Here is an 18382-nt window from a genome sequence, read left to right as displayed (position 1 = left end):
TTGCTCACTCTCCGGTGCCTGTGCAGATGTCGCTCTTCCAGCCATGCTCCCCTTAAGACTTTGCAAGTCACGGACCAAAACATTGTGTAGCGAAAATCGCCCATAGGAAAAACTGTTCTGCGAAGCGCTACAGCAATCACAAAAAGCCACCGTCTTGCGGATTAATCGTCCTGCGAGGCAATCATCTTACGAGGCACCACTATATAGTAAAATTTGCCCTATGCTCCTGACTTTCTCTGGGCCCAAGAGTATATTAGTTCCCAGCTTTGTTTTACATAGTCTCTTGGTTGTTCCCGTAGTGCTTCTGATAGAATGTCCAGTTCTGCTATATACCATAGCTTCTTTAACAACTCTTCTATCGTTGGAATCACTTCGCTTTTCCATTTTTGGGCCCAGAGTAACCTAGCTGCTGTGAATATATACATCAGACAATGCTTTAATTTTTTATAATTAATTCCTGGCATGACATTCAATAATGCCATTTTAGGTTTTATATCTAGTTTCTGCTGGGTAATTTATTTTACTAACTCCCACGCCTGTGTCCAATAATTTTTGACTTTTCCGCATGTCCACCACATATAATAAGTTCCTGCATTTTTTTTTTTTACACTTCCAACATATATTGCTGTTACCCTCTGAAATTTTTGCTAGTCTTACAGGTGTGTAGTGTCATCTGTAAAACATTTTGAGGATATTTTCTCTGAGATTTGCTGGTTTAATCATCTTATAGCTTTCTTTCCACATCTTAGTCCAATCATCAAGACCTATGTTATATCCAAAAATTTTTGCCCATTTTACCATCATCTCTTTCACCCTCTCATCCTCTAAGTCATATTCTCATAAGTATGTATACATTTTTAATTATTCTTTCATCAGTATATATCCAGTCTATCTACTTGTACTTTGCCCTCAAAGAAACCCACAGTCCTATCTTTTTTATATCTTGATTCTAATTTCAACACTGACCACCAATCAACAGCTACACTCAATTTTTCAAGCTCTTGTTTGTCCTTTATCTTCTGTTCTTTAGTTAACAGATTTTCATATATGGCCAACATTCCTTTCTGATTCAGGACTTTTAATGTGCTTGGAATTTTTGCCATACTATCCCTAGGGCATTCCTAAGGATATGTTCTCCAAACTGTGAGTGTTCCCTATGTCTCCCGTACTATATATATGCCTGCCATCCCATCTTTAGGTCATGTCCCTCCAGTTTCATAAGTCTTTGATTTTCTAAGGTTATCCATTCTTTAATCCAGGTCATAGTGAAGGCCTTATAATATAGTAGCCAATTTGGTAGGCCCACTCCCCCCCTTTCTTTCAGATCTTGTAGCAATTTAAGTTTTATTCTTGGCTTCTTAGGTTTCCAGAGGAAATTTGATGTTAAGCTGTCCAAGTCCTTGAAATACTTAAAGTTCAGTAGTATTGGGAGATTTTGGAATAGGAACAGGAGTTTGGGTAAAATCATTTTTATTGTTGAAATTCTTCCCATAAATGAGAGTTGTAGTTTGCTCCATTCCTCAAGATATTTCTGAATTTCTTTCTGTATTGCTAGTTTTCTTTCATTAAATTGCTTGGTTTTGAGTGATGACCACTCCTAAGTATTTAATTTTTTTCGCCGCCTCAAAATTGGAGTTCCGTGCTAATTTTTCAACATCTTCTTTCTTTATGTTTTTTTCATAAATTTTGTTTTTTGATAATTTACTTTAAATCCGGCCAGCTGACAAATTCTTCTATAACTTCCAATAACTGTTCAAGATTTTTCAAAAGATTTTTTAGCATTATTGCTAAGTCGTCTGCATACGCTTCTAACTTAAATTCTTCTCCTCTAATTTTAAGTCCTTTAATTGCCTCATTGTCTCTAATCTGTCTGTTAAGTATTTCCAATACTAAGATGAATAATAAGGGGGATAGTGGGCATCCCTGTCTTGTTTCTTGTTCAATCTGTATATTTCCAGTTAGATTACCACTGACTTTTATCTTGGCTACTTGCTTGGTATATATTGCCTTGATTGTTTGTAAATATGTTCCTTCAAAGCCCATTCTCTTCAATAATGACAGCATAAACTCCCAATTTATATTATCAAAGGCTTTTTCTGCATCTAGGAAAATTACCATCATCTGCTGTTCGGGATGCATTTCATAGTATTCCAATATGTCTATTACCTTACTTATGTTTGATGATAATCTCCTTTTAGGTATAAAGCCTGTTTGATCTTTATGTATTATTGTTTCAAGTATCTCCTTTAATCTTGTTGCTAAAATGGTTGTGAAGATCTTGTAATCAACATTCAGGAGATTAATCGGTCTGTAGATCTTGGATTGCTTTTTATCCATGCCTTCTTTATGTATTAGATATATGCCTCTTTCTGTGAATTAGGATTTTCCCCTTTAATCTGAACATCTTCAATTATTTTCTTAAATTGTGGGCTTAAAATTTCTTCAAATGTCTTATAATATTCTGATGGTAATCCATCTGGGCCAGGAGATTTGCCGCTTTTTAATTTCTTTCATTCTTCTCCTATCTCTTCCAGTTCTAATTCTTTTTTGATGCACAGTGCCACTCCTTTTTTCTTCTGTTTGATTGAAGCTATGAAGACTTTACCCAATTTTGGATTTTCTAACAGTTTTTTATCTTTTTCTCTAATATGGGTCTCCTGAATGAATATGATATCTATCTTGGCTTTAAGGAGTTTGGTGAATATGTTTCTTCTTTTTTGGGGTGAGTTAAGTCCTTTAACATTCACTGATAGAAGTTTGATTTGTCTAAACATCTTGGTGATCTTTACTACCTTTTTATCTCCGTTTCTTCCCCTAGATTTTCCTTCCTGGAGATGATTTCCTTTGACTTCCATCCTTTCTTGCTTCTTGTTTTTCCTCCTCTTCTTCCTCTTCTGATTCTTCACTCGAGAATTGAAAATCCTCTTCTGATAGATTCAATTCATGATTCATTTCCCTCATGAAGTTTCTAGATTTCATTTTACTACTGAGATTAAATCTCCTGGATTGGAAGTTCAGAAGCAGCCCTTCCAGGATTCTCCATTTGAATGGTATTTTCCTGTCTAGTAATATCTTAGTTAGGAAGGAGTATTCTTGTCTCTTCTTTCGCATACTCCAAGGCATCTGTTTCAGTATGTTGATTTTCGTTCCTCTTATTGTAAGCTCTTTTTCTGTTTACTTTAAGCAGCTTTTCTTTCATTGTTCTCCTTAAAATTTTTATATGTATCTCGTTCGGTAGATTATTACACCTGGTGAACACGTTACCCACTCGAAAAATTCTTTCCACAGCTTGAGTAAATTCCTGCCGATCTATCCCTGTTTGCTCTGCCAATTCTTCAGATATTAATATCAACAAGTCATTTTCTTTCTCTCCTTCTAGTTGGGCCACGTTCTGAATTCATAGAAAGTAAGGCTTTTTCCATCTCTAAGGTTGCAAGATGTGCTTTCATATCATCTCTTTCAGCTTTCATCTCTTGTATCTCTTGTTCTACCTTTGTCAATCTGTACTGCATCTTTTCTACTGTCTCACAGAAGGCATCAATTTTCCTGTTAGTGCTTTCTGCATTTGCTTTAGCTTCCATTCTAAATTCCTGCATCTGCTCTGACAGTTGCTTAACAATATTTGTTTGCATTTCCTGCATTGCATTTTTGAAGGGGTCTTAGCTAATTAATTTAAGTACGTTTGCACTTTCACTGGGGGAGTCATCTTTTTTGGAGGAGGCCCTGGTATTCATCTTGATGTTTCAACTACTTCCCTATCAATCAAGTTGGTGCTTTCCTCCCCCCAGAATATTTCCAGTTTATAATTACACTTTTTTCAGCATAAACAGATATCTAATATATTCGCGAAGGCTTTCACGGCTGGGATCTAATGTTTGTTGTGGGTTTTTCGGGCTCTTTGGCTGTGTTCTGAAGGTTGTTCTTCCTAACGTTTTGCCAGTCTCTGTGGCCGGCATCTTCAGAGGACAGCACTCTGCTTTGGTGTACTTCGCTTGGGAGTGCAGTATTTATGGCTGTGAAATAGGCTTTTGTCTTTTTCTGTAGATGGGCGATTAGTGTGTCTTGTTGTGGGTGTATTGTTGTGCTAAGGAGAAGAGATTATCTGTTCCTGTGGTTGATGGGTGTCATTAGCTGGTCTTTTGTGTGTAGTGATCCCCTGTCCTTGTGGCTAGGTAGAGTTTGTTGACCTTTTGCATGCTGTATTTTTGAGAGCTGGGAGCCAAGTTTTGTTGAGCTTCACACTTTCCTCTTTTTTGTTGAAACTGTGCTGGTGCTTGTGGATTTCAATGGCTTCCCTGTGCAGTCTGACGTAATGATTGATGCTGTTGTCCAGTATTCTGAAATAGAATTTCATGTCCAGCTTGTTTCAGGGCATGTTCAGCTATTGCCGAGTTTTCTGGTTGTTTTAGTCTGCAGTGTCTTCATGTTCTTTTATTCTGGTGTGGATGCTTCGTTTTGTGGTTCGAATATACACCTGGCCACAACTGCAAGGTATCCGGCATACTCCTGCAGTGGTGAGGGGGTCCCTTCTGTCCTTTACTGACCGTAACATTTGTTGTATTTTTGTAGTGCGCTTGAATACTGTTTGTAGGTTGTGTTTTTTCAAATGTTTCCCCATGTGGTCCGTGACCCCTTTGATGTATGGCAGAAATACTTTATTTGTGGGTGGCTGTTTTTCTTTTTCAGTTTGGTGTTGTTTTCTTGGTTTGATGGCTCTTGTGATTTCATTTTTGGAGTAGCCATTTGCCTGTAGGGCCCAATTCAGATGGTTGAGTTCAGTGCTGAGAAACTGAGCTTCACAGTTCCGATTTGCACGGTCTGCCAGTGTTTTGATTATGCCTCTTTTTTGTACCTACACAAAAACTCCAACCAACACCAGCAATCATTACGTCAGACTGCACAGGGAAGCCATTGAAATCCACAAGCACCAGCAGAACTTCAACAAAAGAGGAAAGTGTGAAGCTCAACAAAACTTGGCTCCCAGCTCCCAAAAATACAGCATGCAAAAGGTTAATGAACTCTACTCAGCCATTAGCTATCTAACTACTCACAGACTGACAAGACCTAATTTGAAAGCAAACAAAAAACGAGTTCTGGCATATATTCCAAGACAGACCACTAGATGTCCTCAGCGTCTTGAGCTAGTCTAAGGCTGCTTATTTTATTTATTTATTTATTTATTTATTTATCTATTTATCTATTTATCTATTTATCTATCTATTTATCTATCTATTTATTTATTTATTTATTTATTTATTTATTTATTTATTTATTTAATATCCCACCTATCTGGTCGGTTAAGACCACTTCTTCTGTTCTGTTCCCTTGCCAGTTGAACATAGCAAATCTGAGAATCTGTTGATGTGCACTCTATATTCCACTAGATGTCCTGTGAGTCTTGCACGACTTAGTTAGCCTATTCAATGAGGAAGAAAGGATATGCCCAAATTTGGCTGGTAAAAACACCAAAAACCAAATTCAGGACCTTGAATTGTATTCCCATGAAAAGAAGACCGTTTCTTCTTAAAAACACCAGTTTGAGACTTTGAATTGCATCCCCATAAGAAAGAGGCCCTAAAAGAGATGATCTGTAGCATACCTTAGAGTCTATCTGTTAAAGTACACTCTATATTCCACTAGATGTCCTGAGAGTCTTGCCGGTTTCCCACACACTGTCGGGAGTTAGTTTACTGAATGTGAGAGAAAGAAGAAACACCCACTCTTCACCCTGAACTTGGCTGGTAATGACATCAAAAACCAAATTCAGGACCTTGAATTTTATTAGGTGAAAAGAAGACCTTGTGTTCTTGAAAAAAAAGCCACCAGAAACACTACTGATTCATTGCAGCTGACATCCAGTCTCTAACAGGCTTTATATTTCTTCTTTCACTGGCCAGGTTAAGCTAGAAAGTGAAAGTCCTTCTCATACAGACAATGGCATATCAGGCTCCTCTTCACTAAGTATTATACAGCCAGCCATCACCATTATTCCCCCACCAAATTCTTGAGCACAGCTTCCTCCTTTATACATATAACCGGGGGGGGGGGGGGCTGAAAATAGGCAAAACAGTATTGCTTCGGGCTACGTTATAATTCCATTCAAGTTAAGAAGTTAAGGGAAAGTTTAGAAAGCTGTTCAGCTGCAGGTTGGTGGACGGTGAGGTCCAATGCCTTTGCTATGCGCTGGACCAGTTGGGAATATGACACAAAGTCCTCAGCTGGAGGATTGCCTTCTGCAATGTCTGAGTCTGGTGTTGCAAGATTAAAAGATTGTTGGAAAGATTAGGAATCTGAAGACTCAGAGTCAGATGACTGAGAAGAGGAGGACTCTGACATAACAGGAGAGTGCTGGACTCATCGCAGTTTGGACGGTCTGTCATCACGTTTTGTGGCATTGATGATGGAGAAATGTCTGGCGTTTTCTTCTGAAGCTTTGCTGTATGACCGGTATCAGGCAGTGGTCCAGCATAAATTGTTGTAGCCCATACTGAAGAGGCTCGGTCCTCGGATGAAGTTGTAGCTGAGGCAGCTCGGTCCCTAGATGAGTTTTGAGTCGAGGTGGCTCGGTCCCAAGATGAAGCCGGTATTGAGTGTCTGGAAGTCTTAGGCTTCTTCAGTAACAGTTGTGCTGATGTAGCATCTGCGTGCTGTTTGCGATGTTTGGTACGGTATTTCAGTACTGGAGCAGGAAAACTGTCTGTGTCCAAGGGTTCCTCATAATGGTCCAGCTGGTGCCGAAGAGAGGAAAAAGCAGGCGTGTCCGATGGGTAACGATATGCATACCGAAGACGAGGATTAAAAAATTGTTCCATATCGTGTTGCCAGTACTGACAATGGTGGCGGTATGACATGGTTGGCAGTTTGAAGAATAGTGGAGGTTATTGGGCCAATGTTTATGAGCCCTTGAGCCTTGCAATACCTGCATCCCCGAATGAAACGGAGGCTGGTAAGTGGCGGTATTGGAACGGCCAGTATAGTGGAGTCTTGATCTCTTTTTCTTGACTGTATCAGGAATAAGTTATCCAGACTCACACCCCGATATGGAGCCAACCAAAGATTTGGGGCTCAAACAGGCTGAATACTCTAATGTATGTACCTCAGCTGAGGTATCTGCTCATGATGGAGATCTGGTAAGCAGAGGAGAAGGCAGTTGTCCTGAGACTGGTGGGATGGATTCTTCGTCGGTATCCAATTTGATCATAGGGTGGCTCTGTATTGATAACTGCTATACCAAAGGTTGTTCATCTGGTAGAGGTTTCTTTGACTCCTTTGGTTTCCTACCAGTGGTCTTTGGTTTCGCTTTGGATACTGGGGAGAAATGTGTTGTGGAACCAGATGACTTGGATCTTGAAGCCTTAGGTTTCAGAGATAGTAGTGGTGAGGCCACGGTTGAAGCTGCCGGCAACTAAGGAGTTTGAGAACTGTCCATTTGGCCTGTGATCAAAGGGACTGCTCCCAAAGGAAGGATCAAAGTCTTTGCTAAGTTTAATGACTTGCTTTGTGAAATTCTTGAAATTGGGGCAACTGGATGGCTGATGAGATTCTCCCAGACAGAATAAACAAGCGTTGTGACCGTCAGAGACTGGGAGTTTGTTTGTGCGGGAGATGCACTTTTTGAAAGGGCCCGTAGGGCCCGTAAAAGGCGGGAAGCAAAACAGGGAAAGAAAGGAAGGGGGTAATGGTGAGGTGAGTCCAATGATCAAAGAAGAACGATTTGTATTTTTAGCTTTCGTTTTTTTTGTTTTTGTAGAAGAGAATCAATAGGGAAAACAATTTGAAGAGAACGATCTATTTTTCTTTCAGAATGAACCAACTGAACCAAGTGAAGCTCTAGAGATGAGACCTCAGCAGCAGAAAAAAGGAACCAAGGTAATCGCTAGGACGGGTGGACCACATAGGCTATGGAAGGGGGGGGGGTCCTAGCGAACCTTTAGCTCTAAAATATTCCAGAGACCTCTGTGCAGGCGCAGACTTAACCTATTAGTGTGCATTCACAGAGACCACGAAGAAGAAACCTGGGTTGCTAAAGGTATGGGACCACTGTGCTAAGAGTAAAAACTGCTAGCTCCTTGATTCTTTGTCCTGTAAAGATTTTTTTCATGAGATAAACATATTTTATCTTATGAAAAAGATGCAATAGCTTGGCAACCCAAAGACCAGTATTTATATTGCTTTATTCTGTTGTCTCTGTAACTGAGACCATAACAAACAGATGCATATATTTTAAAAATCCTTATTTTTTAAAAAAATTAAGGATAAATTTTGCAAAAGTTTTACAAAAGATGTCTCATTTTGAAGAAAAAAGTATTTGCTAGGTTTTAGCAGTGAGACAATGTTCAGCTTTGACAACAGATGGTGCAAAATCACCACCATACTCATGGTGAGTTAATTCAGTCTGAGTACTACCTTTCATTTTATAAGCCTTTTGAAATAAGAAATAAAAATGGCTGATGTTCTCAAAGACAAGAGTAGGAATGATTAAAATAACACTTAAATGAGGAACTTCACAAATAGATTAAATATCTGTTGTAAATGCTTGCCATTTTGGATAAATCCTTACAGAGATGAGAACAAGGTGTCTCTAGTAAAAAACTTTAGAAGACTATATTTGCAATGAAACACAGTAGCAAAATCGTGTGATGCTGAAAAGACTGCTTTAAAATGTCATATAACTGAAAAACAAGTTTTCATGCATTTCAAATAATTGTTTACCTTCAAATAAACTGAGGTCTCTTCGTAGCCTTGGTCCATAAAGCCCTTCTAAAATACTCTCAAAACCTAACAACGACAAAAATTAAAACATTTTTACAATACATCAAATATATCTGAAGTAGTTTCGCACACATAGGTTACCAAGAAAGTATTATCATTATTCCTGAGCAGTTCTTTCAGTAAGAGCAAAATTTCACTAACACTTGAGAAGTGTTTTTAAGAATAGAATTACAATGCAAGCAAATCAGGCCTGTCCATAATACTTCTATATGCAAATTTTGCCTCTGCATACACCTCACTTAATATGATAACAGACATTTTGTCATTATACCACAGAAATTCACAGACAAAAACAAGTGTTGAGACAGAAGCAAGCACTTTCAACATACAAGTTACATAACAATGCTAGTATTAGTAGGTCTGGCTCACATCATCTACTATGAGTAACAATGGATTATACAGATAATTGAATCATAGAAAAGTGAAGCTGAAAGGGGCCTAAAAGGCCATCAAGTCCAACCCCCTGCTCAATGCAGAAATACTGTGGGGGTGCCATTCCCAAGGTTGCTGAGCCACACTGTTGTTGTAGTGAAGGCAAACTCTCCTAGCACGATGCAGCTGCTTTTGAGGGGAGTGGCTACCCATTCTTCTTCTTTCTCATAGGTGATAGAGAGCTTGCTTAAAGAGACTTTCTTTAGGCGAGGGTTCAGGGAACTTTTTTACCTTTTACCCCCCCCCCCAAAAAAATTATATACTTCGACATTACCCCCTTGACAGGACACTGATGTTGCGTGTGAATGCAGATATCTATATCAGTCCTCTTGCATATTTTAAGGATGCCAGAGCTGTCCCAAGCTCTACTTTAACAGCATCCACACAAGGCAAAAACAACCAGAGCCAACTTTCAGCCACTAATATAACAGTTTCAATTGATCACAATTATTTTAAACTGACTGCACAGGATGAAACACCTGCTCTGCCTGCCACTGTTCAGCCTGGCCATATTACAGGTTTGAAACAGGAGGCATACGGAATGCAGGGAAATGAGGGATGAAAGGAATTGAGGAGTGGGGACACACATTGCCTCTCAGCCTACCGTTCCCACCGCATTTTCCGCTCTTCCGTGCAAGCTTGGCGAGGGCAGCAGGAAGACCCGTCCCTCTTCACCTCTGACCGAGATGGGAGCAGATAAGCGGCAAGGGAAGGCACCAGTGCCACAAAAATCTTTGGAACGCGAAGGAAGGAGGAAAGGCAGCCACCCAGACCAATTACAAAGCCACTCTTGACCACACAGCCCCACCCCCTCCTCCTTTTACCAGGAAATGGCCGAGAACGGAGGAGAAATGACAAGGGATCAGAAGCTTCCTCTATCCCCTTAGGGGTCTTAGACTCTATGGTAGTTGTTACTCTTTCCTCTCCCTTCTCAGGAAGTGAGTAAATTCTTTGCGAGGCTTACTAGCACTTTCACCCACAATACTTGGGGGTAATGAGGACAGTCGCGCTGCTACGACCGTCCCCATTACCCCCAGGATTTTCATTTTTACACCAAATGGGGTAATTTACCCCTGTTCCCCAACCACTGCTTTAGGCCAATTGCAATAACATGATGCAACCACTGTAGTATCTGAACTCTGTCAACTATCTGTATACTGTCGACTATCTGTGAGCTTGTAAGGTTAATAAAAGCACAGTCCTCCTGGGGGCAGGGCAGAAGACTTCTCATTCTGCTTCCTCATACTAGTTGCCCATCAGGAGAACTGCTGGCAGACATCCCTGTGTGTGGCTTACTTCTTTAACTTCTATCTCTAAAAGACTATATTACTTGTGATCACAAAGCCCATCAGCCTTCTCATTTTGTGATTCCAACAGAATACAATCAACGCATATCTGACAGGTGATTATCTTTCTTCAATGCCTCCAGTGTTGGAGCACTCACCAACTCCCGAGGTAACTGGTTCCACTATCGTACTGCTCTAAGAGGAAATTTTTCCTGATATTCAATTGAAATCTGGCTTCTTTTAACTTGAACCCATTGTTGCATGTCCTGCAGTCTTGGATGATCGAGAACAAATCTTACCCCTCCTCTGTATGACAGCCTTTCAAATATTTCAAAAGTGCTATCAGTCTTCTTTTCTTAAGGCTAAACATGTCCAGTCCTTTCAGCCTTTTCTCAAGGCTTGGTTTCCAGCCTGGGTTTCCTTGTCTATCTCCTCTGAACTTCTTCCAATTTGTTAGCATCCTCCTTGAAATGTGGTGTCCAGAACTGGATGCAATAATCAAGGTGAGGCCTAACCAGTGCTGAATAGAGGGGGACTAGCACCTCGTGGGATCTGGAAACTATGCTCCAATTAATGCAGCCTAAAATAGTATTAGGCTTTTTGTAGCCACATCACAGTTTGTCAAGGATAATTTCCAGGCCTGAGCAGAACGTGCATTGATGAACAGCCATGATGAACAGGTGTATAGTAATGCTGACTTCTTTACAACATATGAGAGTGTTTGGGTGTAGTGCCTGGGTGCACGTACCAAAAGAAACCAGAAGAAAAGGGAGACCAAAAGCTAAGAAAATGAGGTTCTTAGACGAGCAATGAAAGAGGGTCCAAGGCATTTCGTTTCCTGGATAGAAACAAAAATGTAGTAATCTCCAGGTCAGCAAATTTTTGTGAGCATGAGAAATGGGACAAGGTACACACAAATTCCCAAGTATACATTCCCATAAAATAAAGAGAGAAAAGTGAGGGAAATGAGATAGAGCCAAAGGAAGAGGCTGAAGAAAATCCAAGGCAAAGCACCTCAGAAGAAGAGAATGATGGCGATTGTAGTTAGGAAGTGAGTCAGCCAGCAATTAAAGAAGAGTCACAAATCCCCAGAAGGTCTGAAAGGGCTAATAAAGGAATCCCTCCAACAAGGTTTGGTGTCGGGTAAATAAAGGTATGTCATGTATACCAAGAGCCGAAAAATTTTGAGGAAGTGATGCTTCTTCCAGAAATAGAGAAAAAGAAATGGCAACAGGCTATGAAAGAGGAATTAAAGTCCATGGATGAGCATGGAGTGTTCACAGAGACAAAGTTGCCACCAGAACATAAAGTAATTGGTAGCAAATGGGTCTATAAAAGAAAATTGCAAAACAATGGGGATTACAGGTACAAAGCAAGATTAGTGGCTCAGGGGTACACACACACAAAAAATGTGCATTATGACAAAGTATTTTCACCAACAGTAAAAGCAGAAACAATGAGGTTGGTTTTAACTTTGGCTGCATCCAAAAACTACACAGTAAACCACTTTGACATTACAACTGCTTATTTAAATACAGAATTACAGGAAGAGTTATACATGGCGCAGGCACCTGGTTTTGAAAGCTCTGAACCAGGAGCGGTATGCAGTTTGAACAAAGCTACTTATGGATTGAAACAATCGGTGAGATATTGGAATCATTTACGTTCAGCATTGCAAAAGTTAAAATATAGAAGTTTGGCAGATCCATGTTTATATGTAAAATAGGGAAAGGAGCTAAACATTTTGTTAGCCTATGTAGACGACAAAGATCAAAGCCAAATAGATTTATTTGAAAAGCAGTTGAAAAAGGAATTGAAATTGAAGAATATAGGCCCAATACAAAATTACTTGGGGGTGCAAATCTAGAAACAAGAAAAGGTTTTGTGCTAGGTCAAAAAGTGAAAATGCAACAAATGCTGGTAAAGTACAGCATGCAAAAATGTAAAAGTGTTCAAATTCCTATGATAGTGGATGTAACATAACAGCTCTGCTCTCACCTGTCCGTCACAGCTGGGCAGGGGAACATCAGCCAATGAGAGGACGGAGGGTGGTGCAGAAGGAGGAGGAGCTGGATTATATAAGGGGGTGTGATGTGTGAGAGAGAGTTTGGGAGTTTGGGAGATGAGAGAAATTGGTTGAGAGAGTGAGATAGATTTGTGAGATAGTCAGTGAGGGAAAAGTCTGTGTGAGGTACATTAAATGAGAAACTTGATTTACAACTTGATTTACTACCTGTGATTCATTCCTTTTTATTTTGTCAAATCAATAAACATTTGTTTGAAAGAAACACTTGTCCTTTTTGAGTATTAAGGATAGGTTGGTGGCAGCAGTTTGAAGAAGAGTAGTGAGCACTCTTGGAGCCCTGTATTGGTAGAGGCTTCAGAGTGGCCTGCTAGATAAATTGGTGTCCAGCGTGTGGGATACGTGTGGTCCAGTATAGCCTTGGACCGGAGTGGTGCCCAGAGCAGGGATCTTTAGTCAGGGAGTCTGAGTGGACAAGTGGGTAACCTCCTAGGACTTGTCTCAGGAGGAGCAAGTCTAGTAGGGGGGCTCTGAAGCTCAGATTGGGGACTAAGATAGGGACTATGGCTCTGTGGTAACCATTTCTGGGGAGTGAGTTGCCCAAAGCAGAATCTGTGGCAGGTTGGCAAGCTTGTCCTGAGTTCAAGGGAGAGCTCTATGGGGACAAAGCGGAGCCAAGGGCAGATAAACTGAGGGGACTCAAAGACAGCTAGTCCTAGGACAGGGTGAAGCCGTGGGTTTGAGTGGTTTTGTTGCCTGAGGCAGAGAAAAAAGCTCTGTCTGTGGCAAAAGGCCTAGCTGGGGGCAGGGGCCTAGACACTGTAGCTAGCTTGCCAGTGGATGACTGCTAGAAGCTAAGTTGTGACACAGACACTCACTGACAGAAAAAAAAGTGGACTTTTAAAATCAAGGCTTGATAATTGAATTACAAGCCTGAAGAAAGGAGAATGCCTTTAACTAGGGGAAATAAAGTTGAGCAAGCGCCTTGTGTAATGGCAGCTGGGTCAGATAATGAAAATGGGGATTTTGAGGAAGGTTTTACCTCAGATCAGGAGAGAGAAATCTCAAGGGAAGACCCTATACAGTTCAGAAAATGGAAATTGGAGCTGGAAATGAAGGCCAAAGCTGACAAATAGCCTTAGAAATGGAGGAAAGACTGAGGCAGAGAGAAATGGATAGGAGCGCAGAAATGGAGAGAGAGAAGATTGCCTTAGAGAAAGAGAGAATGGCTTTTGAACTTAGGAGACTAGAACTGGAAGTTCAGGCCAACAATAACAATAACAACAATGGCAGAGATGACTCTGAGGGGAGACAGTTGTCAAAGGCAGATCTGAAAAGATTCCCTATCTTTAGAAAGGGAGATGATCCAGAATCATTCCTGGTGATGTTTGAGAGAGCGTGTGAAGACTTTTGTGTGAGGGAATCTGAAAGAATGATACTGTTGAGATCCCAAATTAGTGGAGGCCTGGTTAATATATATGCGGAGATGCCTATAGAATTAATTAAAAATTGTGAGGAATACAAAAAGTTAGTTATTGCCCGGTATGGCATAAATTCAGAACATCTGAGACAGAAATTCAGGACTCTGACCAAGAAACATGATGAGTCTTATTCTCAGTTTGGGGCAAATTTGACCAGGTACCTGGATAAATGGATTCAACAGGAGAAAGTTGAGACAGTATAAGACCTAAAAAACCTTATTGATCTTGAGCAGTTTTATTCTCTCTTACCTGGAGAACTGAAATATTTAGTCAGGGACAAGAAACCCTGAAATTTACAAGAGGCAGGGGAGGTTTCTGATTTTATTTCCCAGATCAGAAAACCCAGCTCTTCTGAGGGAAAAGTTTTGAGGAAGGTTTGGGAGGACACAAATAAGTATCCCAGGGGACAATTTAAGAACCAGCAGAAGGTCGGGGGCCATTTTGTGGGCAGGCCTTCAGATCAGAACCAAGCCAGAAACCAAAATTTGGAGGGAAAAGGAGTTAAGGGTGCTGGGAATGATCAATTGAACTTTAGGACTTGTTTCTGGTGTGGAGAGAAGGGCCATATTGCATCCCAGTGTGGTAAAAATAGATAATTTGGTTCACAAAAAGGAAATTTAAGTAAGCCTAAAGCTGTACTGTGTGCAGCAGGAACAGGTTAATCCACCAAGGAAGGAGTCAGTCGCTATGGCAACACAAGCTGAGCTCTCTACACAAGCTGATAATATTGAACCTGATTTTCCTTTGGCAGGAGTTAGACATTGCTTTTTAATCAAAACAGATCAAGAGTTATTTCAAACGACTGGGGACAATATTTATATCTTTGATAATAAATACATGGCTCTGAGAGACTCGTGTTCACAAGTCACCCTATGTCACCCTAATACAGTCCCTCAGAAATACATTTTAAAAGGAGAAAACATGTCTGTGAAGGGAATTGGAGAAGAAGCTGTCATTTTGCCTGTGGCTGAGATACCCATTAGGTACCAGGGATGGGAAGGACCTTGGAGAATTGGAATTTCTTCACAGGTGCCAGCAGCAGTTTTAATTGGAAATAACCTCTCTGAGCATGTAAAGAGGGTTTTAGTTTTAACACATTCCCAACAAGTTAAAGCAGGGGCAGCTGAGGAAGGGAGTGACAGTCAGAGGAAGGGAATGCCTGACAGTATGAACTCAGCTGAGATATTTCAACTTATTATTCCCCAAAGCAATACGTTCAGTCAGGAACAGAAAGCAGATTCCACACTGAAACAATGCTTTGAGAACGCTTCTGAAGTAAGGTTAACCCCTGAAAGACCTGAAAGGTTCCACCTTGAACAGGGCTTCTTGTACAGAGAGGCTTTAAGGAACCCCAAGAAAGGGGGGGGGGAAGATCTTCAAAGACAGTGGTTCCTTTGAAATATCACCAGCAAATATTAGAAAGGGGACACTCAGATGTATTTTCTGCTCATCTAGGCATTATTAAAACCAAACAAAGAATATCACAAAATTTCTACTGGCCTGAGATGGGAAGGCAGATTAAAAATTTCTGTCAGAGTTGTGATGTTTGTCAAAGACAGGGTAATAGTAATGGTAAAACCAAAGCAAAGCTATGTCTTTACCAGTAATTTCTCCCCATTCCAACGCATTGGCGTGGATATTATAGGACCATTGCCTAGAGTCACCCAAAGGCGGAACAGATTTATTCTAACCATTGAGGACCATGCCACACAATACCCACAGGCCATTCCTCTGAGGAATATTGAGACTCATACTGTGGCTGATGCCTTGCTGAGTTATATGAGCCGTATGGGCTTCGCGTTAGAAATAGTAACTGACTTAGGAACATGCTTTACCTCAAAGTTCATGCAGAGACTGTGGCAAATATGTGGGATCAAACATCTAAATACTTCCCCATATCACCCGCAAACTAACGGCCTTACAGAGAAATTTAATGGTACCCTGATGAGCATGATTGAGGCCTATTCTGCTGAGAATCCTTACCACTGGGATCAGAGAATACGTCTGTTATATGCATATAAGTCTATACCCCAAGACAGTACAGGATTTAGTCTTTTTGAATTGTTGTTTGGGAGAAAAGTGAGAGGACCCCTTGACTTACTTAGACAAAGTTGGGAGAAAATGCAAGGGTCTGACCCTGAGAACATAATAGCATATTTAGACAACCTGATGAACACTCTAAAAAGAAATTTAGAGCTGCCTACTGAGAATTTACAAGGACAGAGAATTTACAAGGACAGAAAAATAAGCAAACAGCTTGGTATGACAGGAAAGCCAGAGAAAGAAGTTTTAATCCTGGAGATGAGGTGCTTGTGCTAAGACCTCTCAAAGGAACAAATTACAACTAAATTGGGCAAGACCATTTAGAATTATTGCCAAAATGAACGACCTTAATTATGTCATTAAGGAAGATGGGGAACCAGGCAGGAGGGTGGTTCATGTGAATATGATCAAACCATATTATAGGGAAGAGAACAGAGTGTTGTTTGCCATGAAGGAAGCTGACAATGAGAAACATGACTTACCCTATTGGGAAGGAAGGGGGAAAACAAGATATTACCCTTAAGAGCTCAGAATCAGCCCTGTACTTTCCCATGAGCAGCAGAGTGAATTGAGGGCCTTGGTTACAAAGTACCAACAGGTTTTCTCTAGCAAGCCAGGGTTAAACCAGGGAGTGGTGAACAAAATTGATACTGGAGTTGCACCCCCACCAGCTGTTACTCCTTGTAGTGTTACTGACTTAACATGCAAGAAAAGTGCAGATAGTATCCACTGGACCAGCAGCTGCGAGGAGGCGTTCGCGAAGCTGACGGGGGCAGTGACGACCAATCCAGTCATAAGAGCTCCAGATTTCCAGCGCGAGTTCACCATCGTCGCCAATGCGTCCAACACAGGGTTAAGAGCCGTGCTGATCCAGAAGGACAACGATGGAGATCATCATCCCATGACGTACCTGAGCGAAAATCTACAGGCGGGCAAAGAACAGCTTTCTAACAGTAAGGGAGAGTGTCTTGCCATTTTTCATTCACTTCGCAAACTTGAGCCATATATTTGGGGAGGACATTTTGTCTTGTGTACTGACCATTCCCCAGTATTGTGGTTAAGGCCTATCAAAGCCAACAACAGCAAGCTCATGAGATGGGCTTTGATCCTGCAGGACTGTGATTCTGAGGTTCAAGTAATTAAAGGGACTCAGAACTGTGCTGCAGATGCCCTCTCTAGAAGACCAGAAGACTGCAGAAGAAAAGAATGGACTCTTAGAATGGTGAAAGTAATACGTTTGTTGTACATGTACCCACTGATATATGTTATTTGTTATGTAAGCATAAGAAATTGGATGTAAGTAATTTTTTGTAGTCTATTATTAAGCATATGCATGAATGAACTTTGAAAATGTTAATGAATGTAGTGGAATAACATGCAGGTAAGAGGTTTACTTAATGTTTATGCAAATGTTTATTAAATGTAATAGTGTTATTAGAATAAATGTATTGTTGTATTGCTCCTCATTGTTCATGAGAGGAAAGCACTTTTTAGCTTTCCCCCATGAAACAACCTGTTAAGGGGGAAGGTATTGTAACATAACAGCTCTGCTCTCACCTGTCCGTCACAACTGGGCAGGGGAACATCAGCCAATGAGAGGATGGAGGGTGGTGCAGAAGGGGGAGGAGCTGGATTATATAAGGGGTGTGTGTGATGTGTGAAAGAGAGTTTTGGAGTTTGGGAGATGAGAGAAATTGGTTGAGAGAGTGAGATAGATTTGTGAGATAGTCAGTGAGGGAAAAGTCTGTGTGAGGTACATTAAATGAGAAACTTGATTTACAACTTGATTTACTACCTGTGATTCATTCCTTTTTATTTTGTCAAATCAATAAACATTTTGTTTGAAAGAAACACTTGTCCTTTTTGAGTATTAAGGATAGGTTGGTGGCAGCAGTTTGAAGAAGAGTAGTGAGCACTCTTGGAGGCCTGTATTGGTAGAGACTTCAGAGTGGCCCACTACAGTGGACTTTCAGAATTCAGAAACTGAAAGGAGTTTGAAAATCAGAAAATATACCAATCAGCAATAGGAAGTCTGATGTATCTTGCAAATTGTACAAGACCAGACATTGCTGCAGTGGTGAACTTCCTGAGTAGACATGTGTCTAAACCTACACAAAAATACTGGCGAGGAGTAAAAAGGGTGTTCAGATATTTAAAAGGAACACTTGACAAGTGTCTAGTCATGAAACCGTCAAATGAATTGAAGTTAAAAGCCTATGTAGACAGTGAATGGACAAATGATGCAACAGACAGAAAATCAGTGTCTGGGTTTGCAGTGATGTTTGCTGATACTTTAGTGGGATGGAAGTCAAGGAAACAAAGTTCCATCGCCACATCAACAGCTA

At 40.6% G+C, this 18382-nt stretch overlaps 1 protein-coding gene across 2 annotated transcripts in view; it reads right to left on the bottom strand.

The window, feature by feature from the left end:
- LCORL (ligand dependent nuclear receptor corepressor like) overlaps positions 1-18382 on the bottom strand; it is a 190567-nt gene that overhangs the window by 89205 nt on the left and 82980 nt on the right. For both annotated transcript variants that reach the window (XM_020812181.3, XM_020812183.3), the window contains exon 2: positions 8713-8778. In XM_020812181.3, coding sequence (XP_020667840.3) covers positions 8713-8778 — 66 coding nt within the window. The remainder of the gene's footprint in view (positions 1-8712; positions 8779-18382) is intronic.

Source organism: Pogona vitticeps, chromosome 5 (assembly GCF_051106095.1).
Source record: "Pogona vitticeps strain Pit_001003342236 chromosome 5, PviZW2.1, whole genome shotgun sequence".
Lineage (NCBI taxonomy): Eukaryota > Metazoa > Chordata > Lepidosauria > Squamata > Agamidae > Pogona > Pogona vitticeps.
Note: the sequence above shows the minus strand (reverse complement) of the source record. Positions and strands in the feature narration are given on the sequence as shown.